The 16,637-nt window shown below is 62.3% G+C and overlaps 1 protein-coding gene across 1 annotated transcript in view; it reads left to right on the top strand.

Annotated features, from left to right (window-relative positions):
• The window catches only part of CABIN1 (calcineurin binding protein 1), a 69,756-nt gene that overhangs the window by 27,311 nt on the left and 25,808 nt on the right, over positions 1-16,637 (top strand). The window contains 4 exon segments of the mRNA XM_006768780.2: positions 1,068-1,219; positions 2,723-2,901; positions 11,195-11,377; positions 13,258-13,589. Of these exon segments, the coding sequence (XP_006768843.2) occupies positions 1,068-1,219; positions 2,723-2,901; positions 11,195-11,377; positions 13,258-13,589 (846 nt within the window).

Genomic DNA, 16,637 nt, shown 5'->3' with positions numbered 1-16,637 from the left:
CCCAGCTTCCCGGAGTTTGGGGCAGAAGCCACTTGTTTACGCCCTTTCGTTGTGGCTCAGTTGGTGGGCACGGAAGGTTTGATTCCCAGTCAGGGCACATGCCCAGTTTTTGGCTTCAATCCTGCTTGGTTTTCTTTCTCTGCCCCCACACCAAATCAATGAAAAACATACCCTTGGGTGAGGATTTTAAAAAAGAAAATTAACACATATTCTTGGTCCAGAGAACATATAGAAGAATCACACAGTTGAGAAGTGTTTAAAACGAAAAGGTAAAGTCCCTCATGAGTCTAGTTCCGCACCCGTCATACCTAGTCCAGTGTGGCATGCCTTACCTCTCTAGGTCTCCTCCTTATTCACACAGATACATTGTCAGTTAGCAACTTGCCCTTCTCACTGGACAAGATGTAGTAAAAGAATTGAGGGCTCCCGTCCCTGTCCTGTGCCCTCCAGTCCGGCTGGGCATCCATATGTTATTTGGCCCTTTCTTCATGGGTTTGGCCTTCTCTCCCACTTCTTCCGTGACGGTGCGGTCAGGGCGTAGCTGTGGACACGCATTAGGGAACACACACCTGAGCACAGTTGACCCTGAGCAGTGAGAGGTCGGGGCGCCGGCTGCCTCTGCGGTGGGCGATCTCACCTCCATGCAGCTGGCCTTCCAGACTCAGATTCCCAGCCACAGGCTGGCCTCTGACCAACACGGGCCTGAGCTGCACCGGCCGAGGGACAGAAATCCGCGTGTACGTGCGTCTGCCCAGTTAAAGCAGGAACGGCCCAGGGTCAGCTTGTCCCCAAGGGTCATTAACATTTGAGCAACAATGTCTCATCGCCCTAAAAAGTTGCACTGATCTATGCACTTTCATGTTTTTCATCAACTTAGCTGGTCTCCTCTTTTTAACATTGGATGATCTTGTGAGCAAGCAAAAAGTCTCATTTTAAAATTTGCCTTTTTACAATGCTTCATGCTGAGTGGCTTCTAGCTGCTGGGTCCCCTTTCCCGTGTGGCTGACCGGCCCGTGGGAGGACCCTGAGCCCCTGGGAGGGTGCTCACCCCTGAGTGTATCCCCCAGGTGTACTTCCGCCTCCACGCCTCCATCCTGAAGCTCCTGGGGAAGCCCGAGTTTGGGGTTAGTGCCGAGGTCCTGGTCAACTTCATGAAGGAGGCAGCAGAAGGGCCCTTTGCCAGGGGCGAGGAGAAGAACACGCCCAAAGCTTCAGAAAAGTGAGTGGCACAGTCCTCCAGCCGCTTGTCCCGTGTCCCGGGAGGGTTCATTCATGGCGAGGGGGCCCAGAGGGCTGCTGAGGAGACCAGAGTTCTTGGAGCCTCTGGACCTCACCTGGAGATTCCTGAGGCCGGGCTGAGGCATTGCTGTTGAACTTGAGAAGAAGGGGCTGTGTCCCCTCACCCTGTGGCCATGCCTGGTCCCCCCATCCCCTTCCCGCTGGGCACAGTTCCGCCTGTGCAGAACCCTGGGGGAGCAGTTCTCCCGCTGCTGCCTCTAGCTCCTGGGGCCTCTCCCACCCGTTGTTCCAAGAAGCAGGGAGGGGGTGGGAGGCATGGGCTCTGCGGCGTCAGAGGCTCGAGGGTGCTGCGGCCCTGGTGTAGCCCCCGCGTTGGGCCTGGCACAGTCCCCCGGCCTCCCCTTGACTGTGTTGTGTCTCTGGAGGTCTAGATGCGGGAGCTTTGGCTCAGCTCGCCCCACTTCTGGACCTCTGCCCGGCCGGGCACTGGGCAGGGCCCCGCTGAGTGCCCCAGGGGCCAGCACCAGCCCTGGCCTCGAGGACGGGCTGATAGGGGCACACACGGGCACACACGGCAGGTCACACCGGGACGCAGAATGCCCCAAAGCTAGAGACGTGTTGTCAATCACGAAGGGCTCCCAGCTTAGTGGTATGATCTTTTGTTGCTCATACTTCTTTTTCAAGAAATGTAAGAGTTATACAAATGACACATGAATATATTCTAGTTACAGAAAATTCTGCCAGTTTATAAACATACAGACAACCCCCCCTCCTCCTCAGAGTTAATCGCTGTTCACTGTTTAGTTTCTCGAGTTGTTTTCTGTGCATTTGCACACTTACATGTACAGATACGATGACAGGGTTTCTTTAGTGAAGACGAAGACTGGAGGTGTTTTTGGGGTTTTCTTTTTCCCTGATGATGGGCCTGGGACCCATCCACAGAGATAGTGCCCCACATTCCTCGTTCTTTCCAGCGAAATCACGTGAAGTCTTTCTAGTGGCTGCAGTGGCCGGAGGTCTGTCCCTCCCACAGCATGGATCTCCTTGTTTCCGTGGCCATGGCGACAGGCCAGGTGTTTCTAGCTCTGCTCGGCAGGTGGCAGCGATGTCCCTGGCACGAGAGCAGGCGTTCTCGGTGCCTGGTGGGGGGTTAGCCTCTCGCCTCGGGCATCGCACAGAGGGACCTGACTTGGTGTGGCGGGCATTTCTGAGGTGGGCTTCTTCCGGTCCCCCGGTCTCCGAGGCCTGAGACCTGAGCCGCGTGCGGAGCCCAGCCATGTTGGGTGCTGGGCTTGAGTGGGTACCTTGTGGGCCACTCCTTCGGGGCCTGGGACACCATCCAGAGGAGTGTGGGGGAGGGCTGGGAGCTGGGCCCGGGGAAGGGCCGCTTGGGGACTCAACAGCTGGGAGGGGCATTGTCCAGCCTGGCACGCGTCCTTTGGTGCCATGTGCGCGGCTGACCTGTACCCCCTCTGCCCCACAGGGAGAAGGCCTGCCTGGTGGACGAGGACTCCCGCTCTTCAGCTGGGACACTGCCGGGCCCCGGAGCCTCCCTTCCCTCCTCCTCTGGCCCAGGTCTGACATCCCCACCTTACACAGCCACTCCGATTGACCACGATTACATCAAATGTAAAAAACCCCACCAGCAGGCGACGCCGGACGGTACAGTCCCTGTTCTCCCTACTGCCAGCCCAGGGCGGCACGCCAGCCGGGGGCGGGAGCTTTGGGCGATGAGTCGCTTTGTTTCGGTGAGGGGGGTGCTGGGTCTGGGGTGACACGGGCAATGTTGTGGCTGTTCATTAACCTCATGGACTCACGGTGATTCTGTGCTTCCACGACGTGCTCAGGGTCGCCACCTGCCAGCTCGCCCACTGGGAGCCGGGGTGGGTGAGGCGGGCTGAAGCTCCGTGCCTGCCTCTCGGAGCCTGCATTCTCCCCCCTGCAAATTGGGGGCCTGGAAGGGCAGTTGGAAGACGGGGGGCTTGCGGTCGGTCTGCGGGCGGCCTAGCGTGGCTCCCATGCAGTCGGCTGCACTATTATGGCATGCCCTTCTGGCGGGAATCTAGATAGCTTGGGGGGTGTCAGCTGGGACTGCACAAGGCCATCCATGTGGGATGGGGCAGGTGGCGACTGTTGAACCACATTCCTTACTAACATTTGGAGGCTCGCATGCGCCCTCGCAGCTCGACTTCATGCCCTCACATGTCTAGTGATGAGCTGGGGACAGGGTGTTCGCCGGAATGAGCCAGTGGTGGACTTAGCAGCCGGGGCCTTTTTTTTTGGGGGGTATGGGGTGGGCCTCGTTCTGCCTTCCCCCGGGCACCGTGCAGTGCGTGGGTGGAGAGCAGGGGTAGAGGAGGGCTGGCGAAGGGGGCCAAGGGGACGTGTGCAGGTGTCCCCTCCTGGGCTCAGGTTGGCCCAAGTGTGTGGAGAGAGAGGCTGCGGCTCCCAGTGTGTGCTGGGCGGCTGTCGCCTCCCTCGGGTCGCTCTGGCTATTGGGCCCCAACCACCCAAAGGGGTGAGGAGAGGTGGGAATAACGGCCGCTTCCCCCCAGGCTGCCATCTGAGACATTCCCACAGCGAGGGCCTGCTCCCTCCTGGTCACCTCCAAGCTCTCCCTCATGAGAACCCCGAGAAGGCGCTGGAAGCCAAGCCTGCTTAGGGCTTCGTTTCATCAGGCGCCCCCGTGTGCGGCAGCACTTGCTGCTTTTCCGGAGCGAGGGCTGCTGCTCCCCTGGCCCACGGCCTGGCTGCACCCTCAGCCCTCAGGCGCGAGCCAAGCTCAGGGAGCGGGATTGTGCTTGGCTGTCCGTCCACAGAGCGGGGGGTGCCTCCCCTGGTGCGGGCACCCCGGGGAGCAGCGAGGAGGAAGGACTGCCTCAGACAGGGGCTGTGGTGCCACCTGGCACTGCCACCCAGCCATCCCACGTGGGCGCACATGTGCACAGAGCTGTGGGCGAGCAAGATGCTGGGGCCCAGAGCTGTTGTGACACGTCCTGGCTGCCAGTCTAAGGGGTGTTTGTTGTGGAGTTTGCAGAGGGAGCCATACACGTGCGTTTCCAATGGGTGTAAAACAGTGATTCCTGTCAGGACAGGGAGCCATTGAAGTCCCATGGCCACTTTGCTCAGCCTCAGCCCGTGTGCCAGAAAGCCTGCAGCGGGCTCTTAGGAGGGGAGCCAGGAGGAGCCAGTGACTGCACAGCTCATGGTTGGGTGCAACCGAAACTCCCAGACACTGGCCTGGCCTCTCGGTGGGGTGGGGGCTTTCTGTGGAGGCAGCTGAGCCAGGGCCTCGGGTATGCTGCTATTTCCTACGCAGGGAGGCAGGAGGGACCGGGCGGGTCAGAGGATGGGAGGGGCTGCTGTCCATGGTTTCAGGATGCCCATCCGGCCCCATTTACAGCATGAACAGAGGCTGCCCTGAACCCCAAGTTATAGGGCTGCCTGGCGTGGCTCCCATGCAGTCAGCCGCACTATATGGCATGTCCTCTGGCGGTCATGTGCGGGCAAGGTGGCCCTCCCCGGAGCGTCCAGGTGCCTGCGCCGCCCCCACGCGACATTCATCCTCACCTGCCATGCTTCACCGTCTGTGTCGTGTCCTGTGTGCTCGCTCCCGCTGCTCGCCCACCCTCCTCCGCCAGCATTGCCCGTGCTGCCCCTCACCCGGCCACACTGTCCCCAGGCTTTGTCGTTTGTCTGCACCGTCGGCTCGCTTCAGGGGACAGCGCAGACCGCATGCTCCACCCGAGTCCGGCTCCCTGCTGCCTGCGACCCGAGCACCTGCACAGCTGCTGGTCTGAGCTGGAGAGTGTGTTTGATGTGCTTGGCTTCTGCCCTGTCCCATCTCCCCAGCGCTGGGCGCAGGCAGTGCCGCCGTGCCTGCCCGCCTGCCACCCGGCAGGTGTCTCAGTCCTGTATTCCCATTGCTTCGCTCTTTCTTGCTTTAAAGAAACAACAAGGGCAACAGACTCTCAGATCCCAGGTCACCTTTGTAAGGACAGGTATAAAAGGACAAGTGTGCGCAGTAGCCAAGGTGCCACAGGGAGAAGCTCCGATGACAGGCAGTGCAGGAGGGCAGGCCTGGCCTGGTCCCTGCTCACAGCGCCCTTTCCCGGGCAGGGAGTCGGCTGGTGGTGGGGAAGCTGTGTCCATGGACTGGTCTCCTCAAAGCGGGAGAGACTCCGAGTGCAGCTCAGCTGTCTTGCGTGTCCCCCACGGAGTGGGGCCTGGCCTGGGGGCAGGGAGGGAGGCTGTTGGAGGGCGGAGCCAGTCACCTCGTTTGTTCTCCTTCAGGCCCCCCTTTTATAAAACCTCTTCGGGTGCCTGGCCGCTGCTCCCCGGCGGCCGAGTGTCCGCCTGTGCACCGAAGGGTTGCAGGTTCGATTCCTGGTCAAGGGGATGTACCTGGGTTGCAGGTTTGAACCCCGCCCCAGTCAGGGCACAGGTGGGAGGCAACCAATTGACATGTCTCAAATCGATGTGTGTGTGTCTCTCCCCGCCCCCCCTCCCCCGCTTCCACTGTCTCTAAAAATAGTAATAATAATACTAAATAAATAAATCCTTAGGTGAGGATTAGCCAAAATAAAAGGCCTGTTGAGGCCACAGCTGGTCAGGGAGATGATCGAGTGCCTGCTGTGTGCTAGGATGGAAGAGGGTGCGGCAGGGAAAGCCAGGATGGGGCCCCCTGGCCCCGGCTGCCTGGTCGCGCCTGTGTGTCTATAGGCGGTGCCATGGAGCAGTGGTCGTGCCTGAGCTGGCTCTGGGGTTGGGTGGATTAGAGGACTTGCTGGCGGGAGCAGGCCTGCAGAGAGGCTTTGGGTCATTTTGGGTGACGACAGTGGGAGCAGAGACATGGAGGTTGGGGAGTCCTATGGCCTTTGAATTCCAAGTGACCAGGGTGGGCAGGAGAGGAGAGAGCGTGGGAAACAGCTGGGCCACCGGGGCTTCGTTCCCGTAGGACGTAGGGAGTGACGTGGTCATGGCATCTCTCTGTCAAGTGGGTTGGCAGCCTTCCTGTCACCACGCCAGGTCCCTTCCCCGTCGCCAGCTCTCTGCGCTGCGCTTGGTCCTGCGGGTCGTGCTCTGAAGCGAAGGGGCCAGGGCTTAGGAGCAGGTGCGTCAGCAGCAGCCGGTTGGCGATGCGCGTCCCTCGAGGACGCAGCAGAGGGGCTGGACCGGCCCAGGGGATGGAAGTGAAATGCCCCCGTGGTTGGCAGTGAGGGGAGGAAGTGTTTATGATCTTGCACGGTCTGAATCAGTGTGAGCAGGCTGTGTGTGGGCAGACTTCCAAAGAGCTCTCGGAAGAAGCGCAGGGCAGCCTGTCGCCTGCTCACTGGGGCCCGTCTCCTTCCTCCTTGGCCTGCAGGCAGCGCTGCAGGAAACCGGAGCCCGGGCTGCGGGCAGTCCCTGGGGTCTCCTCCAGTGTGCGTGCTTCCCCGCTCTGTGGGCCGCTTGGCTCTCCGACACAGAAGCAGTATCCATCCGCCTTCTGCTCGGTCTCAGGCCCAGGGGCCAGGGGAAGCCGGGCCTGGGACCCTCTGCAGAACCTGCAGGTGGTGGCTGGGACAGAACAGCAGCCGCTTCTCCCCCCTTCTCAGCCCCCCTCCACCCCCCGTCCGCCTCCACTAGGCAGGCAGGAGAGTAGAGGGTGCTGCCACCAGGCTTGGCATCCTTTGGCTGCAGAGCATCAGCAGACCCACCTGGTTCTCAGCACGGGCCAGCGCCCTGGGCGCGTTCCGCTGCGCCCGGCTTGTGCCTGGGCCTCGGGTGTGGAGGAAGCACCCCAGGCCATGAGTGCACGGGTACACAACGCCATATGTCAGCGCCTTCAGAACCTTGGCCTAAATACAAGTCCCGATGAGGACTGTGACACTCAGGGACTGCTTTGTGGAGGAGGTGGGGCTAGAGCCAGGCCGGGAAGCTCGGCCAGTTGCTGGAAGCTGAGTGTCCCCAGGTCAGAACAGCCCGCCCTCCATACACATCCCGGCTCCCCATGCGCCTTCATCAAGGTGCAGCGGCGGCGGGAGGGCTGTGCAGGTGGTGCTGGAGGCAGGCGGAGTGTGGCTCAGGGGGGTCCTTGCCCACAGGCACCGAGCTTTGGGCGGGGTGTATGTCCCAGACTCTTTGCTTCTTCACCCAGAGGAGCCTCCCCAATGCTGGCCAGGCCTAATCAGGCTCATTCCCTGGGTACCCTGGCCTGTGAGTTGATCGAGACAGAGGGGCCTTGTGGGAGTGGGGAGCGGGGAGGGACCAGTGGCATCCTCCCCTCTCCTGCCCCTGCAGCCGCCTCGGGCAGGAGCAACCCCAGTCCAGGGTGCCCTCTGGTCTCTGCTGCCCCCTCCCCGCTGCCAGCTGCCCACCAGCTCCTCTGGCTCCAGCGTTCTGAAGCTGGACCTGGTCTCCGAGACAGGCTTCCCAGCCCTGGGAGCCTTCCCCGTTGCATCTGGCCCAGCGTGGTCCTCACCGCCATCCCCCTCAGCCCTCCCTCTGGTCTCACCGAGGCCATGGGTTTGCTGTGCCAGGGAAGGTCCCGTTTACAGGGAGGAGGGCACGGTGAGGTGCCCAGTCTGTAGAGTGACTTTGTAAAAGAGCTTCATTCTTCCACTCTATTGATGTAAAGAAATGGAACGTGGTGTTCTTTTGCTCTGACTTGCTTCTTGGTGTGAAACCCTGGGTTGCTTCTTAGTATTTAAAATTAGGAACATTTAATATTTTAAATCTTATTTCTTTTGTTTTTATTAATTCTAACCTGAGGAGATTTTTTTTCTATTGCTTGTTTTGTTTCTTTTTAGAGGAAGTGGAAAGGAGAGAGGAGGAGAGACAGCGAGAAACATCGATGTGAGAGAGACATAGCGATTGGTTGCCTTTCCCACGTGTGGGGCAGGAATCGAACCTGCAACCCAGGTCCGCGCTTTAGGTTGGGAGTTGAGTCCGCCCCTTCAGTGCATGGCACCAAGGCACCAGAGGCACCAGAGGCACCGAGCTTTGGGCAGGGTGTGTCCAGGCAACCACTGAGCGATGCGGCCAGGGCCAACCAGGGTCATTGCAAAGAGCCTTGCCAGCCCTTTCAGGCGCACAAGACCCAGGAGGGCTAGAGAGAAGCCTGGCCCTGAGTCCTGGTGGTGGCTGTTCACAGCGATGCACTTGTTCTGTTCCTGGGTGTGCAGTCCCCCGGCAGCACCTGGACAAGCACGGCCCCGCCCCCCTTGCTTCGCAGGCCTGGGGAGGAGGGGGTGCCGCTCCAGCCGGGGCTCCAGCTGGGGCTTCGCGTGCACAGTCCCACCTCCAGATCTGACCCAGCAGCCCGCAGGGAGCACAGCCCTCTCCCTTCCCTTCTGAGCACCAGACCTCAGGGCTGCATAGGTGCCCCGGTCACCCCAGGACAAGGGCCTGTCCTGAAGCTCCTCAGGGCCTCCCAGGACCAGCGTGGCCGCTGCGCTCCGCCCTGCAGAAGGTCAGCCGTGTGGGTTCTCACGCCATGTCAGGCCCCGGTCCCTGCCAGGCCCCGCCTCCTCAGGTCAGCTCTTCTGCGGTGGCTGTTGTTGCTGTGGGTGGACTTGTCCCAGGGGAGCAGGGCCCCGAGGCGCAGGGCCGCCCTTCGTCGCCCACACCTCGGGTCGGCTCTGCCTTTGCCGCACGCTCCGGTGCTTGCGAGGTTCACTCACCAAGCAGCAGCGAGAGGCCTTAGCACATTGGGAGTAAATATCCGTTTGCTTAAGCCAATCCCTGGATTTCGTAATGATCGCACTGGATTCCACCAAATTAGCCGTCCTTTCAGGCCCCAAGCCCAGCAGCTGTGCGGCCTGAGCTCGCCTGGCAGCAGGCCGCGTTCACGCGCTCCGTCCAGCCAGGCTTGCTGCCTGGATGCTCGCCACGCGGCCTGCTGATCGGCCTGCAGTGCCTTCACCTGGTGCGATGCTGTTAGAGCGCCTGCCCCGGCCTGACTCCCCGAGGACGCCTTCCGCTTCGCGGCCGTCACTCCTGTTACGTGCCAGGCACGAGGCCAGGCCTGTGGGGATCCCGTGTGTGTCAGGGACAGACAGAGAGCAGAGACAGACATGTTAAAAAGTGTCAAGTGGAGCCTGGAGCAGCCCGAGGGGCAGATCTGGGACTGGAGTGCAGGTTTGGAACTGCTGGGTCCCGAGCTCTGCAGGCCCATGCGTGGCCTCTGGAACCAAGGTCTCTGTTCCTGGCCCGCCCTCCCCCCGCAGAATGGGCGGCACCTGCCCCTCTGGGAGAAGTGACCCCTCGCACTGGGGACTGATGTGGGACTTCCTGGAACCCCCAGTCAGTGCTTTTGGAGCTTTGGGGGGTCTGGCCTTCCTGAGAGCGAGGCAGAGGGCCCAGCCAGACCCCTGACTCTATGAGTGGGACACAGGTTCCGCGTGGCCACCGGGCCTCACACACACATGGCCTCCTCGCTTCATAGGCTCCATCAGTTCTGCTGGCCCTGATGACCCAGTCACTAGGCAGTGGCCATGGCACAGGCTGAGAGGTGGCGGATGTGGGTGAAGAGGGCAGAGCAGCGGGCTGGCTGCCCAGGCCTCTCCCCCGTGTTCTGGGCGCACCACCCATCGGCGTGCTGCTCAGCCTCGGCCCAGGGGCAGGAGCGCAGCCCTGTGCCGTCACGTGAGAGACCGTAGAGAAAATAGGTTCAGTTCTTGGCAGCAGTGACACGGTGGTCAGGCTGGCCTTGCCTGAGCATTTCCTGTGATCAGGCCTGTTTTACGCCCTTTTCCTGGGTTAACCTATCAGCCCGCAGACAGCCTGGGGAAGGGCACTGACACTCAGTCCCACGTGGGAGGGCCTGAAGCGGGAGGCCCCCCGTCAGCAGCAGAGCAGCTGGCTCTCCCGGGGGCCGGCTGGGGACTGTGGAGACGGCCTCGAATTTTGTTGCAAGTCTTTTGCCCCAGCTTCCCGTTCCTCTGATGTGATTTTATGCTTAACGTGGAGCCGGTTTGTGGGCCTGAGTGTTCCATTCCCACCTTCTCCTCCGGTACCTGCCCCTCTTTCTGCAGCCCATGCTTTCCTGTTGTTCGTGCTGGGAGCCAGGAGGAGGGTGGGGTGGGCTCTGCTCTCGGTCCAGCTGCAGACTCAGGCTGTGTCCCTGTGTCTGGGGGCGGGTCTCTCGGTGACTCGGTTCCCCCTCCCCCGATGGCGGGAGGGCCTCTCTCAGGGCTGGTTTCCATTCCTCTCCTCCAGCTGCAGTGGGTCCCCTGTCCCCGAGGCACCCCGGTTTGCCCAGTCCCCTATTGGCTCCCGGCTTGTTCCTTAAGGAGAAAGGCCCAGCCTCGGCTCATGCCTCCAGGCAGCGGCCACGCCTCTCCTCCGGGCCTGCACCCCAGGAAGCTTTCGCCAAGCCCCCCCTGCCGCCCCTGGGCCCTGGCCCTGCTGTCTCAGGAGCACCTGTGCAGGCTGAGGAGCGGAGCCAGCGAGCGGGCACCAGCCTCCCTGTCCCTGCGACTCCGGGGGCCTGTGCTCTTGCGCTGGACCACGCTTGGCCTTGAGCAGCTGGTGAACGGTTTCCGAGTTCTTGGCCCTTCAGTGGTTTGTGCCCACGATACCGACGTGGGGACACTGCCTCAGTGTCCTGCTCTCCTCCCCGCCCCCATGGTCAGCAGCAGCGCACTGGAAGCTGGAAATCAGCCCCATCCTCATACCACAGAATCAATAAGTGCTACAAACGAGGGCTTTCCCCGCCCCCCCATTAGTCCCCCATTAGCCTGTTGTTAAACATTCGCCAGAACGCATTGCTGGGGGCACCCCCAGGAGGGGACCATGGAGGGGGCGCCTTTTGCTCTAGGGCAGGCGGCTCGGCAGTGGCAGAGCGCTGTGTTCAGGCCGGTCCGCAGGGCAGTCACCGGGCCTCCGGCAGGGCGGCTTGCCTGGGGAGGCCCCTCCGTGTGGGCGGTGGTTGGTTCATGCTGCCGCCCTCCCTCCCTCCCTCTCCCCTCAGAGCGCAGCCAGGACAGCACGGCCGTGGCACTCTCGGACTCCAGCTCCACACAGGAGTTCTTTAATGAGCCCCCCAGCTCGCTGGAGGGCGCCCGGAAACCCTGTGCTGAAAAGAGGCCGCCTGTTCCCAGTTCCCAACCAGGATCAACTGGCAAAGACCTTCCAGGGGCCACAGAGGAAAGAGGTATGGAGACCTCACTCGGGGTTGGAGCTGCTGTGGTGACCTTTTCTTTCTGTTGTTAATCCTCAGCCAACGGCACTTTCCCATCGATTTTCAGAGAGAGAGTGGAATGGAGGAGAGAGAGAAACAGCGATGAGAGAGAGACATCCACTGGTTGCCGCCTGCACACACCCTGACCAGGGCCGGGGAACCTGCTGCCGAGGCAGGTGCCCTTGACCGGAATCGCACCCGGGACCCTTCAGTCTGCCGGCCGATGCTATCCACTGGGCCACCCCGGCCAGGGCTGCTTTGATGTCCATTGGCAGTTGGGCAGCGCCAAGGAAGCGGGCTCTGGAGTGGCCCAGGCCTAGCCTGGCTTCCGTACTCCTGCTTCCACCTGCTGCCCTGGGGCCTGGGTGGACGAGTCACTCACCGCCTGGGCCTCCGTGGCTCCTCCTGTGGGTGCCAGTGCTGCCACGGCCACGCCTGGGTCGTGAGGGTCAGATGAGACAGCTCACAGGTGCACATGGCCCTGACACACTTGTCGTTGGTGGTGTGACCCCAGCCCGGCCCCAGGCGAGAAAGCCCTGTCCACAGCATGGGTGCCCTGTTTTTCTTCTGGACGAATGGCTACTTCAAAAGCCTTTGGGTTGAAAAGGTCACCAGTGTGTGTGTTTCGTCTGAATCATGTCAGACCTTTCGGAAAGGAGATCTCCCTCTAGTCGGCGGGGAGCAGGGCTGACTCTACCCTGGGGTGTGCCCAGCTCTTTGGGGTCCCCAGTCCCTCTTGTGCACTTCGTGACCAGGGTGCCACGCCAGGCTTGCGGGAGAGAGTGCAGGCCAGGCACCGGTGCTGCCCTGAGGCTGGGACTGGCCGGCCAGCCGAGGATTTTGAAAGCTTTCCCGCTCTGGCCAGGACCAGGCAGATGCTTGTCAAACAAGAACAACCCCACCCAGACCCATGTGTGGGGTCCTGGGCCAGGCACCGTGTAACTCATAACCACTTCGGACACACACCCTGATGGCTCCCACGTTACAGGCGAGGAGCCTGGGACTCAGAGGGGCAGGAATTTGCCCAGGGTTGGTCTGCACCTGTAACTTCTACCCCGTGCTGCCTCTCCAGGGGGGTGCATGGGCAGGGGTGGTTGATGATAACCTGGGCACCCCGGTGTCCGGCCTGGCCCCGAGAAGTCCCCGCACAGGCCTGGCTGGGAGCGTCAAGCTGCAGGAACTCGCGCGTAGATGCAGCTGGGGCCTGAGGCATTTGCACTGGGAAGGCCTCAGCACACAGGACAGATAGCGTTGGTACCAGCCTGCTCCTCTGGCCTCCTCCAGGCGGTCTGTGCCAGTCCTGGGGGCTCTCTCCCCCTTGACACTTGCTCCCACCGCCTTCCTTCCATCCCTTTCCCCTGGCCAGACAGCCTTCTTCTGCAGCTCCTGCCGCCCGGCACACACTCCCCTGCAGCCCCTGCCGCCCGGCACACACTCCCCTGAGCCGCCTGCCGCCCTGGTGGAGCAGCCTGGGAGCCCAGGTGCTGAGCTCGTGGCTCACACAGCCGCCGCCCTGGAGAGGGTGTGGGGGTCTGTGGGCTGAGGCGCTGCGTGGGGAGCAGGTGCAGCCCTTTGGGTGCCTCTCCCAGCTGTTGTGTTCTGTGGTGGCAGCCACCCCCACCCTGTGGGCTGCTTCCATGCGCACCTGCACAGGCCCTGGAGGTGGGACAGCCCTGTGCCACACATAGAGCCCAACTCTGCCCCTGCCTCAGGGCCCTGTGTGTGCCAGCTGGACGCCCTGTCTCACGGGAGGAGAGGAGCTGTGCTGCCACCCCCGAGGTCCTCGCCCGCTGGGGCTGGGCCACCCAGGGCAGAGCCTGGCGCTGAGGGACCATCCTTTCCTTCATCACTAGGGAGACCCGAGGAGTCCTTGGAGAGCACAGAAGGCTTCCGAGCCTCAGAGCAGGGCAGCCAGAAGCCCGCCGCAGACACCCCAGCCTCGGCCTGCGTCCCCGTCAAGGCCTCTGCGGCTGCTCCCACCCTGTGGGACAGCAGGAAGAGGGGGGACGCCCCCGGGGAGCCAGCAGCCTTCCCGCAGGGGCTGCCGGCCGGGGCCGAGGAGCAGCGCCAGTTCCTCACGGAGCAGTGCATCGCCGCCTTCCGCCTGTGCCTCAGCCGCTTCCCGCAGCACTACAAGAGCCTGTACCGGCTGGCCTTCCTCTACACCCACAGCAAGACCCACCGCGTGAGTGGGCCTGGGGGCGCCGCGTGGGGGGGTCTTCCTAAGGCTCGCAGCTGGGTGAGCAGGACGAAGGCCGGCAGAGCTGCTAAAGGGCTCCGTGCCTTGCTGGGGGGATGGGAGAAGCAAGTGCAGCTTTCCAGGTGCCGGTGGTGACGCTGTGGTGAGGCCGCAGGCTGCAGTGAGGGTGTAGGAGTGGGCATGGAGGCTGCTCCCACACGGCCACAGGTGTGGGTGCTTGTGGGTGAAGGATAAGGGCCAAGAGGCTCATCTCTGACCTTGAGGATCTGGGGAGCGCTTCGCACTTCGTTGTGAGGTTCCCTCATCATCCTGAGCAGGGCCCACGGGCACGGCTTCCAGATGCCGGAGGGAGGGGCTCCCTCCTCTCAGTCCAGGCCTTCCTTGCCCTGGGCCAGTGTCCTCTGGCTGCTCAGAGGCCTTCACTGTGGCCGGCCCTGGGGCTCACCTGTCCACCATCTTCGCAGCCTCTGCTGCTGACGGCGGCCTGGCTCTCAGGAGAGCGGGTGATGCAGCAGTTCAACAGCTGCCCAGGCTTAGCCTCCCAGGAGCTCCCCAGGCCCTGAACCTGGCATTTTGTGTTTGTGGCGGGATTGTGGCGTGTTACGCATTCTTTCACTCTCTCGTCACTGCCCCAGGAGGCCCTGTGGAGACAGTGCCCTCGTCGCGGTCTCTGCCCCCTGTGGAGCTTCATTTCGAGGGGCAGACAGATGAAAAACGTGCACCTGAGCCCTGACTGGTGTGGCTCAGTGGATACAGCGTCAGCCTGTGGACTGAAGGGTCCCAGGTTCAATTCTAGTCCAGGGCATGGACCTCGGTTGCAGGCTCGATCCCCATGGGAGGCAACCAGTTGATGTGTCTATCACATCGATGTTCCTCTCTCTGTGTCTCTCCCTCTCCCTTCCGCTCTCTAAAAATCAATGGGAAAACATCTTCAGGTGAGGATTAAAAAAAATGTTCACTTGAGCAAATACAGCAAGAACATTGTAATAACTACAGAGAAGAGAATGGGGTGGCACACAGAGGTGGGGTGCTGCTGTGCTCCTTGAAGGCACCCATTATGCTGAGCCCTGGAGGGTGGCCATGGGCAGAGTGGAGGGCAGTGGTGGGCTGCTGGTGAGGGCAAGCAGCCAGGGCACCTGGCAGGCGTGGGTGTGCAACCAGGGTGAGGCCGAGGGCCAGGGTGGCAGGAGCAGGTGGGGCAGCTGTGGTCTGCTTTGTCTGGCTGCCCCCACAGCAGTGTGCAGGGTGCACCCCCCACCACTTGTTCCCCTGCTGGTGTCCGTGCTGGACCCTGAGCCTCCCTCCCGGCACTCAGGTTCCGCCCGGAGCTCTCCGGCCGGCGGGGATCAGGGCCTTCTGCTGTCGGCTGGTCGTGAGGTTCACGTGAGTCAGTGCTGCCTCACCAGGCAGGACACGTGCCCTCAGAGCGAGCAGCCTGCCTTGCAAGCCCCACATGTTTGAGACTCCGATGGGAGCAGAAGCCCTCACTGAGCAGTGTGTGCCCATCCCGGTGTGTGTCCGACCTGCCCCCTGTGGCACACTGTCCTGTGACAAGGCAAGAACCTTCCGTGTGGCAGCATAGCGGCCTGGCTGCTCCAGCCCCATCAGATCCCCTTCTCTGTGGACCAGCCTAGGCCCCATGTCTGCTTAGGGCTCACCTGGCTGGAGGCTGCCTCCTGCCTGGCAGGCCTGGAGTGCCTGCTAGCTCCAGGCGAGCTGCTGGCCTTCGACTTCAGAGGCAGCTTGTGTGCTGGTGTGAGCCTCTGCCCCTCACCTGTCTGCTGTGGGAACAGTTCCCTACGTCCCGTGCCACCAGCTCACGTGTGGAACCTGCAGAGCCAGGGGAGACGAGAATGCCTCTGAGGAGGGGCCCTTCTGGCTGGGTGGGTATGAAGGGGTTGCAGTCGCCCCCTCCCGGCCCCGGCATGCAGGTGAGCGTCCCCAGGGCAGGTGGTGAGCTTCACGCTCCAGCCCGACCATGGCACAGGCGTTACGTGGTGTGCTGGCCACGGAGCAGGGCGTCCCCGCCTTCAGCCCTGCCCCCTTCTGTATGCACAGGGTGGCCCCCCTGCAAAAGGACGCCATGCCCAGCCCCGTGCGGAAGCCTGGGCGGCTGCTGCAGATCCCAGCCAGCTCTGTGGTTTGCAAAGTGAAAACTCAGTACTTTTCTCAACTTGGGAATCTTAGCTATGCGTTTCAGAGCTGTTGGCCACGTGGTTTGAAGGTTCTGTGGTGCCTTTGGGGCCAGAAGAGGGGGCCAGGTGGCCCGTCAGGGCGGCTGCCTGCCTGGTCCTCCTGCAGGGAGAGTGGTCCCAGCAGTGCCGGGCGGAGCGCTCTGCCGGCAGCAGCTGTGACAAATGCGTTTCGGCTTGGACAGAAGAGGGACGTGACCGCCGGCTCGCTGTCCCGCCACCACGATGCGGCAGAACCTCTGGGGTTCTCCTGCGTCCCCTCCCGCGTGGCTCCTGTGCGTTTCTCTGGGTCACTCACTCATTCACTCCGCAGCTGGCTGCGCAGCGGCAGTTGTGCGAGGCCGTGGAGGTGCTGGGGGTGCCGAGGGAATCCCTCCTGATGGCCGCGTGCTCGGGGCCCATGGAGAGCTGAGCGCAGACCAGGGCCTCTGTGTGACTGCGCTGGGAGGAGTCCAGGTTGATTGACTAGTGAAAGGCAGACCTCATGCTCCAGGCGCCCCCAGCACAGGGCTCTCCAGCTGTCTCTCCTACAGCTCTGCCCCCAGCGCTCCCACCCCGGCCCCTGGGCGCCTCCTCCACATGCCGTGGCCGCCTCCTGCCTCGGCCTCAGACTGTCCTCTCGGCCGGTGGGCTCGTCATTCTCCGCAAGTCCAGCCGGTTCCCTCCCTTCCGGCCTTTCTCTGAAGGAACGTCTGCCTCCTCTCTCCATGGACCTCGTCCGGGTCTGGCCCTGAGGAGCCATCAGTAGGGAAGTCAGACCGTGGGCCTGTCCTTCTGGGGCTGATAGACCAGCAGGAGCAGACGGCAGAGCTGTTGGCCAGTCAGTGGGAGAGGCTGTTTA

The sequence above is a fragment of the Myotis davidii genome, unplaced genomic scaffold (genome assembly GCF_000327345.1).
Source record: "Myotis davidii unplaced genomic scaffold, ASM32734v1 scaffold43, whole genome shotgun sequence".
NCBI lineage: Eukaryota > Metazoa > Chordata > Mammalia > Chiroptera > Vespertilionidae > Myotis > Myotis davidii.
Note: the sequence above shows the minus strand (reverse complement) of the source record. Positions and strands in the feature narration are given on the sequence as shown.